We start from the raw sequence: 19,400 nt of genomic DNA, 5'->3' as shown, positions 1-19,400 counted from the left end.
AGATGTGGTAGCATTTGGGATTTCGTAAATATACTGTTGCTAACGGAAACGGGTTGGAAGCGTTTCTCGGTTGCCAAGTGTAACGGTGTGCATGCGCCGTAGTGTAGGAGCGGGCAGAAAAGGAATGCGCCTTCGTTGTCGGTTTCGTTCGTTTTTCCCTTATATTTTCGTTCGTAAATTAAAAAATAAAATCGTTTCACCAAGTTTGGACACACTTACAGAAAACAATAAAATCGATCACTGTACATCACAATGCCTAACGTAGAGGAGTTGTGGTTCGTATCAACCACTGCACGAACGAGAACCCCCTGTTTGAATGCCGTTCCCGTTACCTTTCCTAGGGGTTGATTTTTAGTTATTCTTTTGCGTGTCGTTGTGCATGACGCCACCTCCTCCTTAAAACAAGCTACCCGGGGTTTCCCTTTGTAATAATGCGTCGTCGATTTTTGTTTTGTTTTAAAATGGCCCCACAACTCGTAACAGGCACATGGGGGGGTCCGGTCCGGTCCAGGCGTAGCTTTTCTAGCATAGAACGGAAGGTACTTCTTAGGTGGCCTTTTTTTTCGTCAATTTGCCAATCAAATTTTCGATCATGTTCGCATCGACCAGACCGATAAATTTGTCTACCACCACACCGTTCCGGAAGGCAAGAATAGCGGGGACCGCTTTCACTTCGAACGTGTGCACCAGCTCCGCATTGTCGTCCACGTCCACGATGGCCAGATCGATCTCGTCCGATGGTTCGAGCAGTTCGGTCATCTTCGGGGTAAGTATTTTGCACGGATCGCACCATTCCGCGTGAAAGTTTACAATCACCGGGTTGTCACTGTTTATTACCTGCCAGATGAAGGGGAATGAAGAAAAAAACAGTCGTTAGTTTAGGACCCCACAGTAATATGCTCAAGGGTTAAGCCGCAAAAAGGTAAATAAACCGCTCAAGGTCGGACATTGGCTTGGGCTATCAGCTGTTGTGCGTGCGCGGTTTGTTGTGACCTTCGACGCAAATCCTCAACCCCTGAAAAAACACCGTTTCTTGCCGTTGTTTACCTTCTGATCGAACTCGTAGTGATCTTTTATGACGTAGCGCTTGGCCGCGATGGCCGAGAAGGAGAACGTCTTGCGGGTGATGCGTTTGTCCAGTATGGCATTGCGGAAGATACGGAGCATCTTCTTGTTGTGTTATCTCTCGTGCCGGCGCTAGGGTAATCGGTGGAGAGGATAGTAAAGGAAGCCAGAAAGAAGATAGTGAATGCCATGGCACATGCGTTATACAGCACCGTGTGTACATCAATCTTTCCCTGATGTATCCCGCTGCTAGTCTAATCACGCAATAACAGTTTTACGGTAGCCGCATTACATAAAACAATGCAATCGTTACCGTAAAAGGACAACGATGGTGGCGCTTTACGGTGTTAGATGTTCCGGTTAAAGCATCCGGCTTTTAAGTACCTTTTATTCCACTAGGAGACTGTATTGCTGCTATTTGCGCTTTGTTTTCGTAAAGCTGCGTTGTACACCGATCCTTACTGCTAAGAATGGGCGTGCGGTGTAAATAAAGAACAATCACTAGCAACAAACCAAAATCCTTAACCACTAGTTAACAAACAGCGAAATAGAAACTAAGATAATATAAACTCAGATAAAGGTGTAAAGTGTTTGGGGATAGCCAAACAGTTTTGTACAACGACACCGAACGAGGAACAAAGTTTTGGTAGCGATACGATTTTTTTTGTTATTGCGGGCTAGAACAGCGTGTTTGACATTTCGGGGTTTAGCGAGAAATGTCAAAATTGTCAGAAGGGAACATTTAGCCGAAATTTGTGTAAAATTGCTCTTTAAGTGAAGAAAACCTCGCCATTTACATAGAACAATATTCAAGTGGATTGATAACGCTTTATTTTAGTAAATTTAGCTGCCGAAATCACGCTTTAATGGGGATGACAAAACGACGGTACGCGATCATACACACAGCACATCCAACATCGATTTTGACGTTTTGCAAGTTTGATGATGTCAGATCCGCTTGTTATTTGTAAATAGAAACGTATGTATACGCATTTATCGTAATCAGCTGTTCCCCCAAGAAGGTGGGTGGGGGGTTGCTTTAGTTCGCTTTTTCGTTATCATCGGTTGTCGCCCGATAAATGCATTAGTTGCCGGATTAGGAACTTACTTACTTATCAGGCGCTACAACCGCTTTGCGGTCTTGGCCTGCTGCAACAATCCTCGATACCGCTCACGGTTCAGCGCCGTCGTCCGGATTAGGAACAGTGAGCAAAATATAAAACCAATCGAACGAGTGCATCACATTCAGTTAGACAGTTGCTATTAATCCCGCTGCTTGTCGTGTTTTGCTTCGAAAGGTTTGTTTGGCCGGATGGTCTCACCGCTATGTACAACGCCGGTGACCTTGGATAGGAGAATACACTAATTGAACACAATTGGTTTTTTATTCGGTTTCCAAGTTCGGTTGCATCCAACCCCCCCACGTTTTCTCCACGTTTGTCAACCTTATCAACCTTCGCCTAGGTTTGTCGCCAAGTGAAATATAATTCTGTGTAGGAATCAATTTTACTCTCACTTATCACAGTACTAAACACACCAAGCTCTGATACCGTGCCCGGCTGTAGATAATGGTTTAATTTTCGGTTGCATGTAATGCGCAATGAAATGGAAGATATTTTTTTTGCTTATATTCCCTCCCTTTCGATTCAGAGTTCGTTCGGGGAGGGTGAGATCATGCGGTTGTTCATCATTGGATTTCGACGGGCAGCAGCAGCAGCAGCAGGGTCGGGGCTATTTGTGCTACCCTGTCAGCAGCAGACAAGGCTTGTGACGCGTACGGTTGCTAGCAGTGCCGCGGCATACATAAAGTCGTCAACAACCTGTTCCTTCGCTCAGACAGCAGCAGCATCGCTTGCGCAGGGTGTTAAAATGTTGGACGCACGCAAAACCTTCACGGAAGACTTCTTCTTCAGACAGGTGAGCTTGATTTAGTTAAGGAGTTTAGGGCGGGGGGAATTCATGAAGTGATTGAGAGGAGAATAACAATTTAACATTTTCTGCCGAGTCATGGTTGGAAGATGGGATGATGATTTTTTTATTATTTATGTGAACCTGTTTTTGTGGCAAGCATCTTGTGTTTGCAAGTTTCAAATAACCATGGTAACGCCACGGCCTGAAAGATGCACACTTGAGTGTGGGTTTGTAAAAATTGAAGCGATTTGTTAGTGAATTTCATATTACGCGCTATTTTTAGCAAATTGTACAGAAAAAAGTGCAGCACAAAAACAAGACCACTGCCTGCTCTTATCGTGTTGCTGCGCTTTTCATAATGCTGATGCAATAGATAAAATACCGTGTCACTCAAGCAAGGAGATCTGATCTTTACTTATCGTTTCCTTTCAACAGCACGACAATGATTAAGATACAGTTAAGAGTAGCAACTGGAAAGATACATGATAAGAACAGTTTAATGATAGTGCTTGTGTGTTGTTTCAGCTGTTTGATGAACAATCGCATACCTACTCGTACCTGCTGGCAGACATCACATCGAAGGAGGCCATTCTGATCGATCCCGTGCTCGAGCAAGCAAAACGTGACGCTCAGTTGATCGGGGAGCTTGGATTCACGCTGAAATATGCCCGTAAGTACATATTTCATACACCCCCACAAATCGATGAAGCTTGCGTTTAAGTTTATTAATTTCTTTCCCGTAGTGAATACTCATATGCACGCGGATCACATTACGGGCACCGGATACTTGAAGCAGCTGCTGCCCGGAACCGTAAGCGTAATATCGCAGAGCAGTGGCGCCAAGGCGGACAAAACGCTGGTGGACAATGAAACGGTCCAGTTTGGGCGGCACGTACTGCGGGCCATGAGTACGCCCGGCCACACCAACGGTTGTATGACGTTCGTGGTGGAGGAACAGGGCATTGCGTTTACCGGCGATACGCTGCTGATACGGGGTTGCGGTCGTACCGATTTTCAGGAAGGAGATTCACGCTCGCTGTACCGTTCCGTGCACGAGCGCATCTTTACGCTGCCGGAAAATTTCCGCCTTTTCCCGGCTCACGATTACAAGTAAGAAAGGATGTCACCGATGGTGTGGTGGCCAATGGCTTACTTAAATTCCATCTTTTTTTGCTTACGTCCCCGTTTAGAGGTAACATGGAAACGACGGTGGCGGAGGAGAAGCGATACAACCCACGGCTTACTAAGGATGTCGATGCGTTTGTGGAGTTGATGAGCAACCTGAACCTGCCGTATCCGAAGATGATTGGTAAGTTATTAATGTACGGTTCACCTTATTTTTGCCCGCCGACGTTGATTTGGCTTTGTGCATGATTATCGCAACAGATAAAGCGGTTCCGGCCAATCGCGAATGTGGTCTGTTCGACATACCGAAGGAGGCTTAAGATACGATGGCGCTAAACGGGTAGATTGTGTAGTAACACAACAGAATGGTTGGGAAGAGACGTATTTTTAACAATATCCCAACACTATGTTCAATTTTATAAAACAATAATATACACACACAAAAATTAAAGACAAAACTGTTCCGTACAGTGATGCATTCATCGCCTTTTTTATGTTAGCTTTATTTATTGACCCTCATAAAATGAAGTTAATGTAAAATAGACTCACAGAGAAAAGTTGTCGTGTGTTTTTAACCTCATGCGCGCGCGCGCGCGCCAGTAGAGGATTATTTACAGCATATCTTCAAAAACACCGCCAAATCATCCGAACCTTCGCTCAAACTTCCGCCCGGCAAAATCGTCACGTCATTGTTTAGCGCCCTGGTTAAAGTTGATCGAATACGAACCGGTCTGAGGATCTTGCTTCATTTCAAAGTTTTGCGTCGAAAGACCGAACGGGCGCAGTATCATGTTGCCCAGGTCCTTCAGCTTGCCCATCATTTCCTCCTTTAGCCGTTCGTTTCGTTCCGCTATCTTGGGAGGCAATCGGACCGTGGCGGACCGTGCCTCACTGTTTGCCGGTTCCAGCTCCAGGACCTTCCGATAGTCTTCTAAACTTTCGTCCAGCTTGTCAGTCTCTTCGTACAGATTAGCACGTCTGAAAGGGAAGCGACAGGAATGATTTGAGCATAGTTTTATGTGGAGCTGGGATTCAATTGTTTACCTACCTTAGCAACGCTTTCACGTAGTTTGGATTGTACTCTAGCGCTTTGGTGCAATCGTCCAGTGCGGAACGTTTGCGGTCCAGCTTCGTTTTGGCCGCGGCACGATTCGCGTACAGTATGGCTCGCGGTTCCACACGGTCCAGCGGACACAATCGAAGGGCTTGCGTGTACAGGTCCAACGATTTCAAGTGCTCGCCCTGCTTAAACAGCTCGTTTCCCTGCTGCTTCAGCTCATCCGCTTTGGTTTTGTTCGCTGCCTTTTCCTCCTCCGACAGGCCACACTCGTAGTCTCGCTGAGAGTCTTCATCGACTAGATCGTCCTCGAACGCTGGCTCTACTGCATCATCACTGCCACTGTTTTGCTGCGCTGACTCACCACCGTCATCCGCTGCCTTGTTCGTTCCGGGATCCACCCCGGTATGTGTAACACAATCGACAAACACGTCCGTCTCGGTATCGGGTGGTTTCCGGGTGGACAATCCGGTCACCTTTTCGATAACTTCATCGACCGCCCGTTCATTGAACTCTTCCTTACACTGGGCATCCTCGAACTGCTCGTCATCGCTTTTGGAAGTGTCCTGTGCTGGTGCTGGTATCTTATCACCCATTTAGAACGGTGAAACGATTGTGTGAGGTGTTGGAAAATGTTTTCACTCGATGCAAAAGATTTTTCTGGAACGCGAGTACGTAAATGGGGTTTACTGTTCCGCTATTTACAGTTTTTCCTTCGGTGTGGAGTGTTGCGAATGTTTATCTACTTCTTCCAGCTGTGTGTGCGTGTGTGCAAGGTATGTAGATATAGAAGGTAGAGTTGTTTAGAGCAAATTGACATTTCTCGACCTGACATAACAGTTCCGAGGTGATCGAGGGGAAGGGTATTGAGAAGAGTGATGGCAGCATCGGAGGAGGCGCCGGTGGTGGTATCGCTTGCGATTTTTTGACGAAAAATGCAACCAAATATCGTCAATCGTCTGTGGGACAACACTTAATATGCGAAGATGACCCATAAATTAGCGAAATTGCTCAAAGGACTGAGAATCGAGGCTGTTTGTTCATGTTGGTAGCCCCATACCATATGTTTTTGTAAACAAACTCTGACATAACTCGACTAAAATGTCGCCCTGTCAAATCGATAAAAATCCACCTTCTAAATACATACACCTTGCGTGTGTGTTGCATGTTGTTTTCTTCGGACGTCAACCGGGGTTATAGAGCGTGCTTCGTTACTTCAACGAGCACAAGGTGAATGTAGAAATGCGGATTGTTGTAATAATCTTGATCTTAACGACAAAACGCAATTTCCTAATTTTGAACGAAAGCAAGCAAATCGATCGTTTGTTTAACGACTTTTTAGTCTACTAACGATTTTTAACCCTTGAAGCGCATCTGTGAAAAGCAAAAAAAAAACTTTTTGAAAATTTTAATACTTACTGAACTTCCACACATACTGTGCAAATGAAAGGGGAACGGTGTTTTTAAAGATTTTGAGATTTTTTTTCTCTTTTTATTGTTCACTTTTTGTATTACATTTATAAACATGGTTTCTCCCAGCTCCCGACAGCACATCCGCCCCGTTGCCCAACAATTCCAATCCACGGTTGCTCCAACCGATACAGTTACGTTCGCTCTGGCCAACAACATCATTCCAAAGCCAATGCTGTGGCTCACAAAATGTGTTTTTCTGTGTTTTTCTTTTTTTTTTTTTAAATCTACTCATCCGGCGCGAATCCCGGTGTGAAAATCGACCCAACAGCCTTCGGTTTTTTGTTCTTGTTTTGTCTCTATAGTGCTTCTCGTTTGTGTCGGTGTGTATGTGTTTCGTTAGCGATCTTGTGCCTTTTGGGGCCTTTAGGTAAGTCGCTACAAATTGCATTGTGACCCACTATTTCGAACAACCGCGCCCTCACACACAAACGTTCGAGTGTCATGTGCATCATATGCGTAGTGTGTGTGTATTTTATTTATCCAATTTGTTGTCCTTCAAAACCCGCCTTTCCATTCCAAGTTGCTCATAAAGCTTCTGTTATACGCCATTTCCGTGCCAGCGACAGTTCTACCAGGTGTACGACACCTGTTACCTTACCTATCCCATTTTGTGCATTGGTTGTTGTTTTTTTTATTACTTTTATGTTTAATAATATTGTTATTTTATTATTATTATTGTACGAAGTACATGCTTTATGTTTTGTTGTAAGCTTCAAAATGATACCTTGGTTCACCTGGTTCACCACACCTCAACCGTCCATCCGCCCGTCCGTCCGTCATCACATACCACAACTATCCCGTTCCAGCTAGTGAGGGCTCCCAAACGGAGGCCGCCCCACAACATCCTTGTGCGTGTGTCTCGTGGCTCGGCTCGATTCCTTCCGGTACAATCAGTGACAGCAATCAGTCTAAAGTCTATATATTTGTGGACACATCTTTGCGTGATTTCGGTTTAGTGTTCGATTTCGTTGTTCCTTGTGCTTGTCTGCCTAATTCAGCTGTCAGCAGTTTCCTTCCTTCTTCTCGCAGCCAACTCAGCCACCAACCAGCGTGTTCGATATATTTTAGTATATATGTATATATATTTATATATGTATGCGTCTGTATGTATAGTATATGTATGTATATATTTATATGTATTCTTTTCTGTTTTTTGTTTTTGGTTTGCTTTAAATAACTGGCTCGAATATGATATCCATCGGGTTTTTCGTTTGCAAAACAGTATTTCATCCACGGTACGGCTAGTATGCATTTGATGCGATTAAAATATGAACATGAAAATGTCATCTGTATCTGTGTGTTTTGTTTGGTTTGTATTATGCTATGCATTTTTCTTCATCCCCATTTTCCTTTGCCCTAACCCATTCCGTATTTTTATCTCAAACCCTTTATTCGGTCTGGTCCGTAACTGGCAACAATTGTACCCACATTGCAACTGTGATACCAGCAGAATAGAGTATTTGTTTTGTTTTTCGTCCCTCACAATTCACACAAGCGGTCAGCTTAAAAACGATTCATCAATTCATCTGCATCATCATAGCTCATCTACGGTCATTACAGCCACTACTCATTCAGGTTCACGCAGCAGGCTGCCGCTTATTCTGTTGTACGTTCGAGACTGATTTGTTTTTGTACACCCGTTACCAACGCAACGCAAACGGAGCGAATGTATTGCGACTTTTTTTTATTTATTTAACAACTTTTGGCAGAAACTAAACGGTCTTGGTTGTTGTTGCTGGTACATCAAGGGTTAAGAGGGCGTTTGTATTACGTTGCGGGAGCAAATTTCGCGCCTGCAAGGTATACTATCCGCATAACAAAACTGTTGATTTTTGGTTTGAATTTTAAAGTAACAGAAGCAGGAGAAGCCAAATGAAATACACATACGCACTCACATGCACACGCATACACATAAAGATGCACAGCTACAATGGTTAGTTTTGCAATACACTAATACAGCACCATTCGCTCTCAAATAGTTTCGGCTCGGCGTGCTGTCTTACACAAACATATTAATAAAAATAAAAACGGTTAAACAACAATTTTTTAGCTATAGTTTGCGTTTGCATTTATCTCCTTCCCAAACTAACGATTGTTTTTGTGTACAGGATATGGTAACACACCGTTCTAAATAGTCACGCTTCCACACCATCTTGATTATGTTGCTTGTTTTATTGTATTTTTTGTTTACTACAAACAGTGTTTTGGGGGGGTTTTCAGTGTTTTCCTCCTATCATACACCCACACACAAACACATTTATTTCACACACACATACACACACAAACTCTGATTCTCTCCTTCTCTCTCTCTCTCTCTCTCTCTCTCTCTCTCTCTCTCAAACATAAACATCCAAACGCAGAGCAAACACCTCAAGGGCTTTTCTTCGGTAGTGTAACTTATCTTTGCCCTACTATTGCCGGTGGGATAACGCTAAGCAGGCATTGGGAAAAATTATAATGCTTCAATTTAAGAATTGGGGTTTTAAAATGGCTCACTATATATTTACATTAGTTGCTACATACTGACTACTACTAGAGGTCACACCAATATGCTAAATAAAGAAGAGAAATTAGAGCGCTCATTTACAGAAAAAAGGGGGAAAAACATGCACACAGCCAAACGTACAGTATGGACTAGTTACTAGTTAGCATTACGCCTAAGAAGTATGCAATGCGTTATGCGTTACGCGTGCACCCAAACGGACAGAGCAGCGTGCCAGAAGCGAGTCTGGCCGCACTGCTGAACCACGGGGCTTTTGCACCACCACTACCTACTAATGATACTCACTAACACACTATTACTACTAGTTGCTTTTGGTTTTCTTTCGGCCTCCGCTCTCTTTTTTTGCCAGAGATGAGTACGCGCGTACGCTCGTTTCATCGGCAGATAGTGTCGTTCGTACTATGTTAATATTGTATTTGTACAAATTGCGATTATTGTTAAATATCCCCTACGCTCCCCCTTTTTTTCCTATTACTGCTTCTTTATTGTTATGTCACCGCAGCGAACTATTGCACTGGGGTGTTTGTTTGTGTGTGGATGAGTAATTATGCTATTAATGTTCCATTAAAATGTTTATCCTTTTTTTTAAAACTCTCAGTAGTCACACTCAAATACACACACACACATACAACATGCACATATACATACATAAACATCGAACTATTTTCAAACGGAAACGAAGCGCGCACACTCGTATAAGGAAACGAACAAAAACAAAGAAAAACCCATAGCTTTTCTCACACAGACTGCTATAACTACCCTTTTCCTGTTATTGTTGCTTGGGATGTTGTACGAGGAATTAGCTGAGATAAAAAAAAACAAACAATTCGATCTGCTACTATGCGTCCTAGCAACATTTGTGTCGCAGCTGGCTGAGGTTTGGATAGTTTTCTTCATCGTCATCTCGCCTTCTTCCTCGCAGACTACTGCGACTGCTACTACTACTACTACTACTACTGCTGTTTAGCTTTTGCATGTGTTTTTCTGCTTCTTCTTCTACACCACGCCGTGTGGTGGTGCAGAACCCATTTGGTTGCTCTAAACTCAAACTATAGTGTGTAGCGTCTGCGTATCGGTGTCGAGTACGGTTGGCACGGTTGCCCACTGCTTTCTTCAGGGGTTTTCGTTTGGCCAACCGTTCGCGATCGCAGCACGCCTACCTACCATTTCCCGTACTGTTCCTATTTGTGTTTCCATGTTGGTTGGTTGTATGTTTTTTTGTTTGTTTCTTTCTAACACTACACTTTTATAGTATGGATTTGCGATATGATTTTAACAGCAGACTGGTGATCGGTGTGATGGTGATTATATAGTGAACCGTTTTCGTTTTTTTTTGGATTTCTGTGTTGATAGCGAGATTTTATGGTTACTTACTTAAGCTGAAGAACCATTTTATACTATTAAAAGCGTACGATGGGTGATACACCTAATGAAACACAGAACGCTGTAAACTTATACGCACATTTCCTCCCAGCTAGCCGTTAGCAGTTCAATTTGAACGTTATTATTGTGGGTTTATATGTGTGTCTTGTTCACCATATTAACCTTACAAATAGCTAACAGGGATCAGCATTGGGGTGACAAAATTTAAGCGTCCGTCAAAATTACTCCCATTACTTTTCCTTGTCCACTTGGTATGTTTTCCTTTTTTTAAGCTGGATTTCCTAATTAGTTATTCTAGGTGCGTTTATGCATCAGTTCGGCAGCACCAATTAAAACTAACACCTTTTCACTCAAAATTCTGCCCACGGCGGAGTGTAAAAATGGAGACACTTTACCCGGTTAACACACTGCGTTGTTGGACCACGGTGAAAACCATAACGGTTGCCGTTCGTCTCGTAAGGTTCCCGTGCCGGCACGGTCGGTTGTTCGAGTCACAACCGGCAGCAACCACGAGCATGGAATATATTGCTTTTAAATTATTTATTTTTCTGTTATTAAACAGCCATTAACAGCAAATTGGCTGTTGGTGTAGTAGAAGAGCAAAGAGGGTTTTTGTTTTGGAAATTTTCTCTGAAGAAAGTGCAACAGTTTACAAGCAAGTGGAGGAAGTATTTTTGATTTTGAAATTTAATTATTAGTTAACCATTTTTTTTAAAAAGGTAACTGTTACAAAAACACATTGCTTTTGTCGTACCTTGGTCTTGGTTACTGGCGTGGCGTGGGCTGGTGAGTTTCTCCAGCTCAGTAACAGCCAAGGAAGGGAAGAGGAGGTTTACCATTTTGTATCGGAATTAGTTAAAATACATTCAAAAGGAAAATAAGAAAAAAGAAGAAGAAGGAAAACCACTCAAACACGTGGAATTTTGAATTTGAAAATCGAAAGACTTGCGACACAAGCGACGAACCCTTCCGATGGTTCAAGAAGCTAAGTATGGTGAAGACACGGTTGTTATGTTCAGCTTTCGATGCATAATGACGTTGATCTGTGGGTTTTTGGTTAGTGTCGCAAAAACTTCCACCGTGACCGCTTTACGGGCAGTGTCAAAAACGTGTGCCTCCGAAATAGATAGACAGCTTTCCCAAGGGGCGTGTCCCGGGCACTGTCTGTATTTTATCGCTTTTTTCACCCTAAAAAAACCGAGGTTTACCTAGTACCCCGAACAAACTATCCTAATTGTAATCCTTTATTTAATTTGCCTTATTTTTTCCTAAAGCTTTTCGACAGCTTTTAAAAATTATTAAATCGCACTATCACGCAATCGGTTTTTAATCCGTGGGTGTATGGGAGAATAGAACCATGGTGTGATAGGTTTTTTTTTCTCTCTCCTTCGTCAATATATTGCTTTGCTTTGTTGCTCGTTCCCGAAACCCCCCCCCCCCCCCCTATTATGCTGCCAAAAAGCTTTGAAAGATGATGCCCATTGCGGAGTTTAGTATGGGTTCGATAGAAGAAAGCACCATTTTAAGAGTGATTTTTATGTTTTGAAAGCTGAAGATTAATGTTTACCGCCCCCTGTTCGTGTTCAACTTCACTCGCAAAAGACAAATGGTCACGTGGAAAAAAAAAAAACCGACAAATATTGGAGTAGTGCCATCGCTTCTTCGTATCGTATCGTATCGTACCTGGCAGACATTGTATATTGACAACTGTTGTGGTTTATATGTCGTAGGTTTGTTTTTCTTGTTGGTAATTTGATTGAAAAAATGAGCTTAATGTAGTTCGTCATACAGAATGGGGGAACATTATCAAACTTTCACACTAGAATTAATGAGATGAGCTATCCCCACGGCCAAACTGTGTAACCGTTGCTCTTTTGATTAAATGCTAAATTTGCTCATGTATAACCACAATTTAAAATATTGTTATAATTCTACCCTGATACCACTGCCCAAAAGCGCATAATTTTTGCTCGAGACTTCATTACATTCGGTTAGAAGCATAAGCCAGCAAAAATCCCAAATTTTAGTTAAAAAAATTGCTACAGCTTCACTAATCAAATCAATTTCAAGCTGGCCAATTTATGTTAATTTATAGGTAGCTAAACGATAGGTAAAATAAAAAAAATATTGAAACCGGTTTAAAATAGAAAAATAATTCTAACTCATAACGACTACTAAACATGTCTAGCAGAACATGTAAAGCAAAACAGTTTATATGCGAGATTAGTTTCAAGGGAAAATGATTTGGTAGCTTAAGAGTTGTTTGAAGATTTTTAGGAATAGGAAAGATGGACTGTTAGGAACTAGGAATAAATAGTTAGTAGAGAGTTAGTAGGATTAGAAAGTAGATAGAATCGAATAAGCAGTACGGTAATTTCACAGGAAACAGATCGTAGAATATAGGGAGTGGTATTTAGGAAGCAAAATAAGGATAAGTTTTAGTTCTTAATCTCTTAAACTTCCTCACTGAAGTAATTTATAGTAATAAAAAAAGATCCCTTCTGCGCCAAAACACGCTAAAGCTGTCTAAACTCTCACTTTCTTGTTTGGAGTTGAGGATTCCAATAGTCCAGAAGGTATAGGGGTAAATTCCTTAATACTCTCAACATCCAGCAAAAAGAGATACGATCCAAGAAGGGTTGTTAAATCGAGCCTAGACTCAATTGATTTCAATAGAAGTTGACCAAGTAACTAAAATACTAAATTACTTGAAAAAAATCATTACAACACGAAAGACTTAAAGCGACGAACCCTTCCGACCGCAGCCACAGAGTCACAGTATGATTCGTTAATAAGACTTATTAATTGGAAATATCAATTAGAACTATAAAAAAAAAACAATTAAAAAACATTATTACTTGATTTATCCATGAACTTCGTTTAAACCTTGATAAAAATTTAACTACTTTTTAACATTGAAGAAAGTAACTTATCGATTCGATTAGAGTGATTTTGTGTGGCATGACGCTGTCGAAGAATTGCTAAGCTAATTTTCCCCATTTTTTGGATTTGAATTCTTTAGCAAAAAGTGACGCATGATTATGCACAAATTAAGGGCACCATATTGAAAAACAGAAGTCTTTTCCATGAGTTAATAGACAGTGGTATCAACGCACCGTTATGGCTGCATCTAAAAAGCACACTATGTGAACGAATCAAATTGCCAAGCCGACTAATTCGCGCAAATGGTTCATATAAACGCTAAAACCTGTATCATTTCCATCATCACCGCACTGTACATTCCCACAATGGACACAGTTTGTTAAGAGTTAACGTTACACGGTTATTTTTGTTTGCCGTTTGCTTCCCACAAAACGACCATCTGGTACGATAGCACTTTAGAAAACCGTTGGACGCAGTAGGCCAGCAGACCTACCGCACGGTTGCAGTTTGGTTTACCTAATATACCTACTGTATTAGCCTACTTACTAGCTCGATTAGTAAAAAACTCGTACTTATATATTGCTCTCTCTCTCTCCCCCACACTCTGCTAATCCACACTCGGCGAAATGTGCACATGGCAGCGATTGCTTTGTTTGCTAGCAAAAGGGGGTTCACTTGGATGATTAAAATAATGCTGCTGCTTTGCTTGCCAGGCCAGCCCAGACACGCTAATCCGAGACCGTAAGCCTTTTCCCTCCCTCCCTCGCGCCCCCTTCCCTGCTGCTGCTGCTGCTGCGAGTAACATTAATGGTCTATCTCTTATCACAATTATGAGTTGCTCGTTCATTTGTGTTGTTCAGTGTGGTTTGCTCACATTAAACGATTACAACGAAATGTACCATATTACACATACACAGATACACGCACACATGCACACACACACACATACATAAAACGGAAACCTCAAGACGAATAACGATAAATAAATTAAACTTATGCTTACATTGCCTATACATACACGCACACGCACACAGCTTCCGGTTGGTTCCGAACGCTCTAACAGATACGAGACGGGGCACAAACTCGCGCACCGTATCCCGCCTGCTTTGTTTACAGTTATTGCATTCAGTTTTAGTGCACTAATTATGGACTAGTAGTCATGCAATGAGGGGGGGTTTTTCCACCACCTTCACTTTCAAAAAGGCGCTGCCATGTGTTTTGTTTTGTTTTGCTGTCTCAGGTTTGCAAGACATTTTATAGAACCGTCTTCGCTTGTTCTCCTAACTGATATTTTTGTTTCTATTTAGTTAGCGCTATTTATTCACTACATTTGTTTTACTTGTCTCTTTGTTGTGTGTGTGTGTGTTGGTTTTAGTTTTGTTTTGTTATAGTATAACTTTTGCTTCTCTGATTTTTATCCTTCTTCCTTCCTTCTTTACTAGCATTACATTTAAGTGGTTAGATTGCATACAAAAATATATGACAATACATGCTCTTCATCTTCTTTCTCACTAGCATTTCCATCGCTTGTAGCTTCCCGTCCAGTGGTCAAATCGTTTGTGCCATCCACTCAAACAAGGTATTTTGTCGGTAACGGGTTTTTGAGTTGATTTTGCTTCACACTAATCGGGGAAAGGGGACTAATGTAATGCTTATTATTCGATAACCTGAACAGCAAAGAAGGGGCTATCCTGTACCTGTGCTGCTTTTGTACAGTTTTGTCAATAACACTGGTCCTTTTTTGGGTTTTCGCGGTTCGGTTATTTTAAATTGAAAACTGTTGTTATTTTTTTGTTGTTGTTCATATTTATCGTACATAGAAGAAGATCGCGTCGAGTTGTGTCTCGTGATGATTGGCTTGGTTTTTTTTTAAAGTGTTTTTATGTTAAGATGTTTAACCGTATAATAACAATACCAGACGCAATTTGCACTATTAAAAAATACATTCAAATATTTCTTGTTTGGTTTTGTTTGGGTTTGGATTATGGTTAAAGTTGCGCAACTCTGCCAAAACCTTAGTTCGATTGCAAAATTTTGAATTTAACCGTTTTTGCTTCAACAAAACAACGAAAACAACCCTTTTTGTAAGCACCCGCTGCCTCTTATTGCCTCTTCAATTAATTATGCACGCTTTTCGATGGAGTTTAGTTGTAATACTTTTAGCTTCTGATATATTCTTTATATATAATGACTGTTGTTAAGTGTTTTCGCTGGCCATATGGAACATGCCACAAGAGGTGAAAGGGGGGTTTAAAATTTGTTCTCATCTTCCGTTGCGCTACTCTGCTAAATAAGTTTTCTTTTCCCATTCTGCAAAATAGTGATGTGATACGTTTTTTCTTTTCTTCTACCTCCTTTTTATGTGCTGAGTTTGACCGCATTTTTTGCAAGCTCTATTATTCTTCTCGACAAAAAAGGGTTACCTTTTTTAATAAGCTTTTTATGTGTAAATGGGAGTTTAGTATTTTTGTGTTTGTTTCTCGCTCAGCCACCGCTAGGTAGGTTTGTAAACAGGGAGGCGCTTTTGTTTTGTTTGTTTTTTTTTGTAATTTCGGAACCGGAGTTTTTGGTGAGCAGCATCGTTGGAAAGGATGTGAGATTGGAGATTACGATCGGCTGAAGATTCGATTCGGTTCGATGCTGTGGAAAGGCTTTGGGGAAGATATTTAGCCTTGTCAGGATTGTCCGGATTATCCGGATTTCGGGAGATCCAACATGGGCAAATGCGTTAAGGACACTTTGAATGATGGAATGAGGAGAGTAATGTGTAAAGGTGTGTGCCACCTGCCAAAAACGTGGACCCTATCTTCCTCGTGGGTTGGAAAAGCTCACCTCAGGGTGAGCCATTAGAATGCACTAGGGAAAGAAATTGTTGTGCTCGTTGCGCCATCTGAATGTGAAACGCACAAACCATCTCACTCACTAGAAGTATTGTGTTAAGTACGCTCAACACGCTGCAATCCCCGGATAGCAAGGCGGAGGGAACGAACAGTTTTTCTTCAATTGTATCTACGGGAGCTACTGTGACTTGACTTGACAGGGAACAGCTTCTTCCAATGCCACTAAGGTGTAGATGTCAGAGAGATTTGGTAGAAATATGACTTTCCTCAGGTGCTGCAACTAAAGTAGCTGGGCTTGTCCGGACGACACAACTAGATCAATTCTTGAAGGATTCGTATCGAAAGCGATTTTTTGTGACGTATTGAGATCGACCTAGGTGTTCGACTGTACATCAGCCCAGAGAATTATAGCGCCGGCCATTTCCTATTGAAGGACGATACGCTGAAATTACAGACAGTAAATCTTCTCTAAACTTTGCAGGAATTTCATAAGCTCGTAAAATTGGACTTGGAAAGAGAAAGAGGCGACAACGGCAGGATCGGGGTACCAATCCCATCCCAAGTGAGGACCGACTATCCAACTATGCATTATCCTTAAGTCTTGTAAGCCAGAAAAGGCAGACATGACCTAAGAGGTCGCTAGACCAAGAAGAAGGAGAGAGAATGCAACTTCATACAACCTCTCTGCCTCACATTTCTGAAGTAATACCCCAACAGCTGGCAACCTGGCAATGCGAACCGAAGGGGGAGCAGTGCATAAATGCTTAGAAGACTTGGATATTGGATGAACAAGTGAAGTGATCATCAGCCAAATATCTTAGCTCCAAACAGTGTTGGATCCATTAATCGATCAAATGGTAATAATAATGGTAGCCAGGACTAACCATCCGCATAAGTAGTATAAATAAGTCTTGTAAACCATTCCCTAGCATGACGGGACCTGCTGTTGTCAAAGATGCCGAGGTAGAGACGAAGAGTGCTTAAGGACATAAAGCTACTGTTAGCTAGCAAGAAGTGACAAAGTTACCCAGAACTAAAAGCCAAAGTCAACGTTGCAGAGAAACCTGTCGAATGAATATAAGGAAGTAGTATGAAGACCACTCTCTGGCAGGTTTGTTGATAGCAAGACCGTTCGTATGAGACAAAATGCAAGGATTTGGTTTGGTCGACGATGGTCCACGGTTCGGTCCCAGAACCACCTCCTAAAGGGACAAGGGTTGTAGGAATGGTAATGCATGTGTATGTGTGTGTAAGTGTGAGGTAAGGTTTACAAGAAATCCGGGATCCAACCAAACCCGGGGATACGCTACCACTCACCCCGAAACGGACTGAACAACGAACAACGGAAAACACCAGAAAACCCACTTCTCAGTCCCGATCGTGGTTCACGATCGTTTAGCCGTCGAAAAAGCCGATATTTTTGCGTACCGGTGACGCGGAACTGCACTGCGAATCGGTCTTCTTCAGGATGGAGGAAATGTACGGACCTTCCCCATTCCCTGCCCGGTGGATGGTCGTGACGGAGTCCTGCTTGGTGAGGCTGCCGCCGCGCTTCTGATCCGCGAACGATATGACCGAGTGTTGCTTGACGAGCTGGTGCCGCTTGAACGGTGCCGGCGTCGCACTTTCGTACACTACAATAAGCAAAAACAACAGAGGGTGTCGCGTATTAGTGGCGGTTGGCGGCTGTAGCTCGTGGCCGGCGCCGCTCGCCACCCTGCCACGTTCGCTCGTGCCAAACGGGAACCAGCGGCGGCGACGGTTCCAGCGACGGAACACCGGCCTTCTGGTGGTGTTGGTGCTTGTGGTGCTGGTTGTGCTGGTTGTGGCCGCGGCCGTACTAGCGTAACATGCTTGACAAACACTATCTGCGTGCTGGGTACTACAATGGCGGGGAAAGTGTTCGACGGGCGCTTCCGGTATCGTACCGAGCGTACAGTGAATCCGGTCGGGTGCGGGCCGGTGCGCGGCATGCGGGACATGCGGTGAAGCGGGGTCGCTACTGCGGCCGGGAAGTTCGCTACAAACACTCACATCGACATTCGCATTCACATCGACATTGACATTCACATTAACGTTCACATTCACATTCATCTTTACATTGAGCGGGTCGGGATTGGCCGTAGACGCGGTGGTGGAGCAACGTGGGGTCATGGTAGGAAATGCCGTGAAAGGGTGCGTGCATGCGTGCGTTCGTGCAATGACTGACTCGGCGGCGGGAATGCCTACATCATCACTAGCTGATGGTGAGCAGGGTGGTGGTGGTTGTGTGGTGTTGGTGGTGTTGGTGGTGGTCGTGGTACGTGCAGGAGATAGTGATGGGTGGTGATGGGCAGCGCAGCGCGATGGGCGACCGGCGAACCGGAGGCGGAAGCGCAGGGCGCTGAGCGGCTTACCTGATTTCGGCTCGTTGAAGGAAAAGATCGAGTCCTGCTTGACCAGCTTGTGGCGCTTGTGCTCGATAATCGACAGCACGCTGTCCTGCGAGGACAGTGACGCCGAGTACTTCTTGCTGGCGGGTGTACCACCACCATTGGCCAGCATACCACCCGGCCCGGTGTGCTCGATGTACGAGATTTGCGTGTCCTGCTTGCACAGGATGCCCTTGCGCGGTGGATCGATGTACGAGATCTGCGAGTCCTGGCGCGAAATCGAATCCGACGCCGAGCACTGCTTGGACAGCATGTCCCGCGAGCTGTTGCTGTCCTGCTTCAACAGCATCTGGCGCGAGTTGTCACTATCCTGCCGGTACAGGATCGCTGCGGATGGGAGGCAAACACACGGGTAATCGTTTTTATTCCTGACGAAAGCGTTCCATCGTCCGCTACTTACCCGACCGTGACGCAACACTGTCCTGCTTGAGGAGTAGCGACTGCCGCGAAATGCTGCTGTCCTGCTTCAGCAGCATATGCCGCGACAGGTCACTGTTCTGCTTCGAGATGGCGTGGTGCTTGCGGCCACCTTTCTCCTCGTAAATGTACGACACCACGTCAGCCGACTTGACCGAGGGACTGCCACCGGCCCGCTTCGTGCTGTTGTGGTAGTGCGAGGACTTGCGTGTGCTGGTCGACGAGGAAGCAATTGCAACCGTCTCGTAGTACCTGCGAAAGATGCAATCAGGTGATTCCTTGTGTCCACTCGCCCAACGCTAAGTGTGCCA

At 43.5% G+C, this 19,400-nt stretch overlaps 4 protein-coding genes across 10 annotated transcripts in view; 1 reads left to right on the top strand and 3 right to left on the bottom strand.

The window, feature by feature from the left end:
* Positions 1-135: 135 nt before the first annotated feature.
* On the bottom strand, positions 136-1,760 carry LOC118502583 (thioredoxin, mitochondrial). The gene is made up of 3 exons (XM_036034927.1): positions 1,450-1,760; positions 1,048-1,197; positions 136-837 (listed from the first exon to the last, which is right to left on the bottom strand). Exons 2-3 carry the CDS (start codon positions 1,165-1,167, stop codon positions 547-549), a joined length of 411 nt encoding a protein of 136 aa, XP_035890820.1. The 5' UTR covers positions 1,168-1,197; positions 1,450-1,760; the 3' UTR covers positions 136-546.
* A 269-nt stretch (positions 1,761-2,029) lies between these two features.
* On the top strand, positions 2,030-4,645 carry LOC118502580 (persulfide dioxygenase ETHE1, mitochondrial). Of its 4 annotated transcripts, XM_036034920.1 has the most exons (7): positions 2,044-2,363; positions 2,466-2,529; positions 2,716-2,982; positions 3,502-3,646; positions 3,720-4,086; positions 4,167-4,285; positions 4,363-4,645. In XM_036034920.1, exons 3-7 carry the CDS (start codon positions 2,740-2,742, stop codon positions 4,419-4,421), a joined length of 933 nt encoding a protein of 310 aa, XP_035890813.1. In that variant the 5' UTR covers positions 2,044-2,363; positions 2,466-2,529; positions 2,716-2,739; the 3' UTR covers positions 4,422-4,645. The 4 variants fall into 4 exon arrangements, with proteins under 4 accessions (XP_035890812.1, XP_035890813.1, XP_035890815.1 ...); XM_036034919.1 differs by lacking the exon at positions 2,466-2,529 and having other exon boundaries at positions 2,030-2,363; XM_036034922.1 differs by lacking the exon at positions 2,466-2,529 and having other exon boundaries at positions 2,044-2,087.
* LOC118502581 (tetratricopeptide repeat protein 1) lies at positions 4,560-5,936 on the bottom strand. The gene is made up of 2 exons (XM_036034923.1): positions 5,150-5,936; positions 4,560-5,079 (listed from the first exon to the last, which is right to left on the bottom strand). Exons 1-2 carry the CDS (start codon positions 5,752-5,754, stop codon positions 4,788-4,790), a joined length of 897 nt encoding a protein of 298 aa, XP_035890816.1. The 5' UTR covers positions 5,755-5,936; the 3' UTR covers positions 4,560-4,787.
* A 682-nt stretch (positions 5,937-6,618) lies between these two features.
* Positions 6,619-19,400, bottom strand: part of LOC118502576 (neuropeptide SIFamide receptor-like) — a 118,201-nt gene continuing 105,419 nt past the window's right edge. For 3 of the 4 annotated variants that reach the window (XM_036034902.1, XM_036034903.1, XM_036034904.1), the window contains 2 exons: positions 19,073-19,341; positions 6,619-18,999 (listed from right to left, as the gene is read on the bottom strand). In XM_036034902.1, coding sequence (XP_035890795.1) covers positions 17,636-18,999; positions 19,073-19,341 — 1,633 coding nt within the window. In that variant the 3' untranslated portion in view covers positions 6,619-17,635. The remainder of the gene's footprint in view (positions 19,000-19,072; positions 19,342-19,400) is intronic. The other variant, XM_036034905.1, reaches the window with a different exon arrangement.

The sequence above is a fragment of the Anopheles stephensi genome, chromosome 2 (assembly GCF_013141755.1).
Source record: "Anopheles stephensi strain Indian chromosome 2, UCI_ANSTEP_V1.0, whole genome shotgun sequence".
Classification (NCBI taxonomy): domain Eukaryota; kingdom Metazoa; phylum Arthropoda; class Insecta; order Diptera; family Culicidae; genus Anopheles; species Anopheles stephensi.
This window is presented reverse-complemented; position numbering and strand designations above follow the sequence as displayed.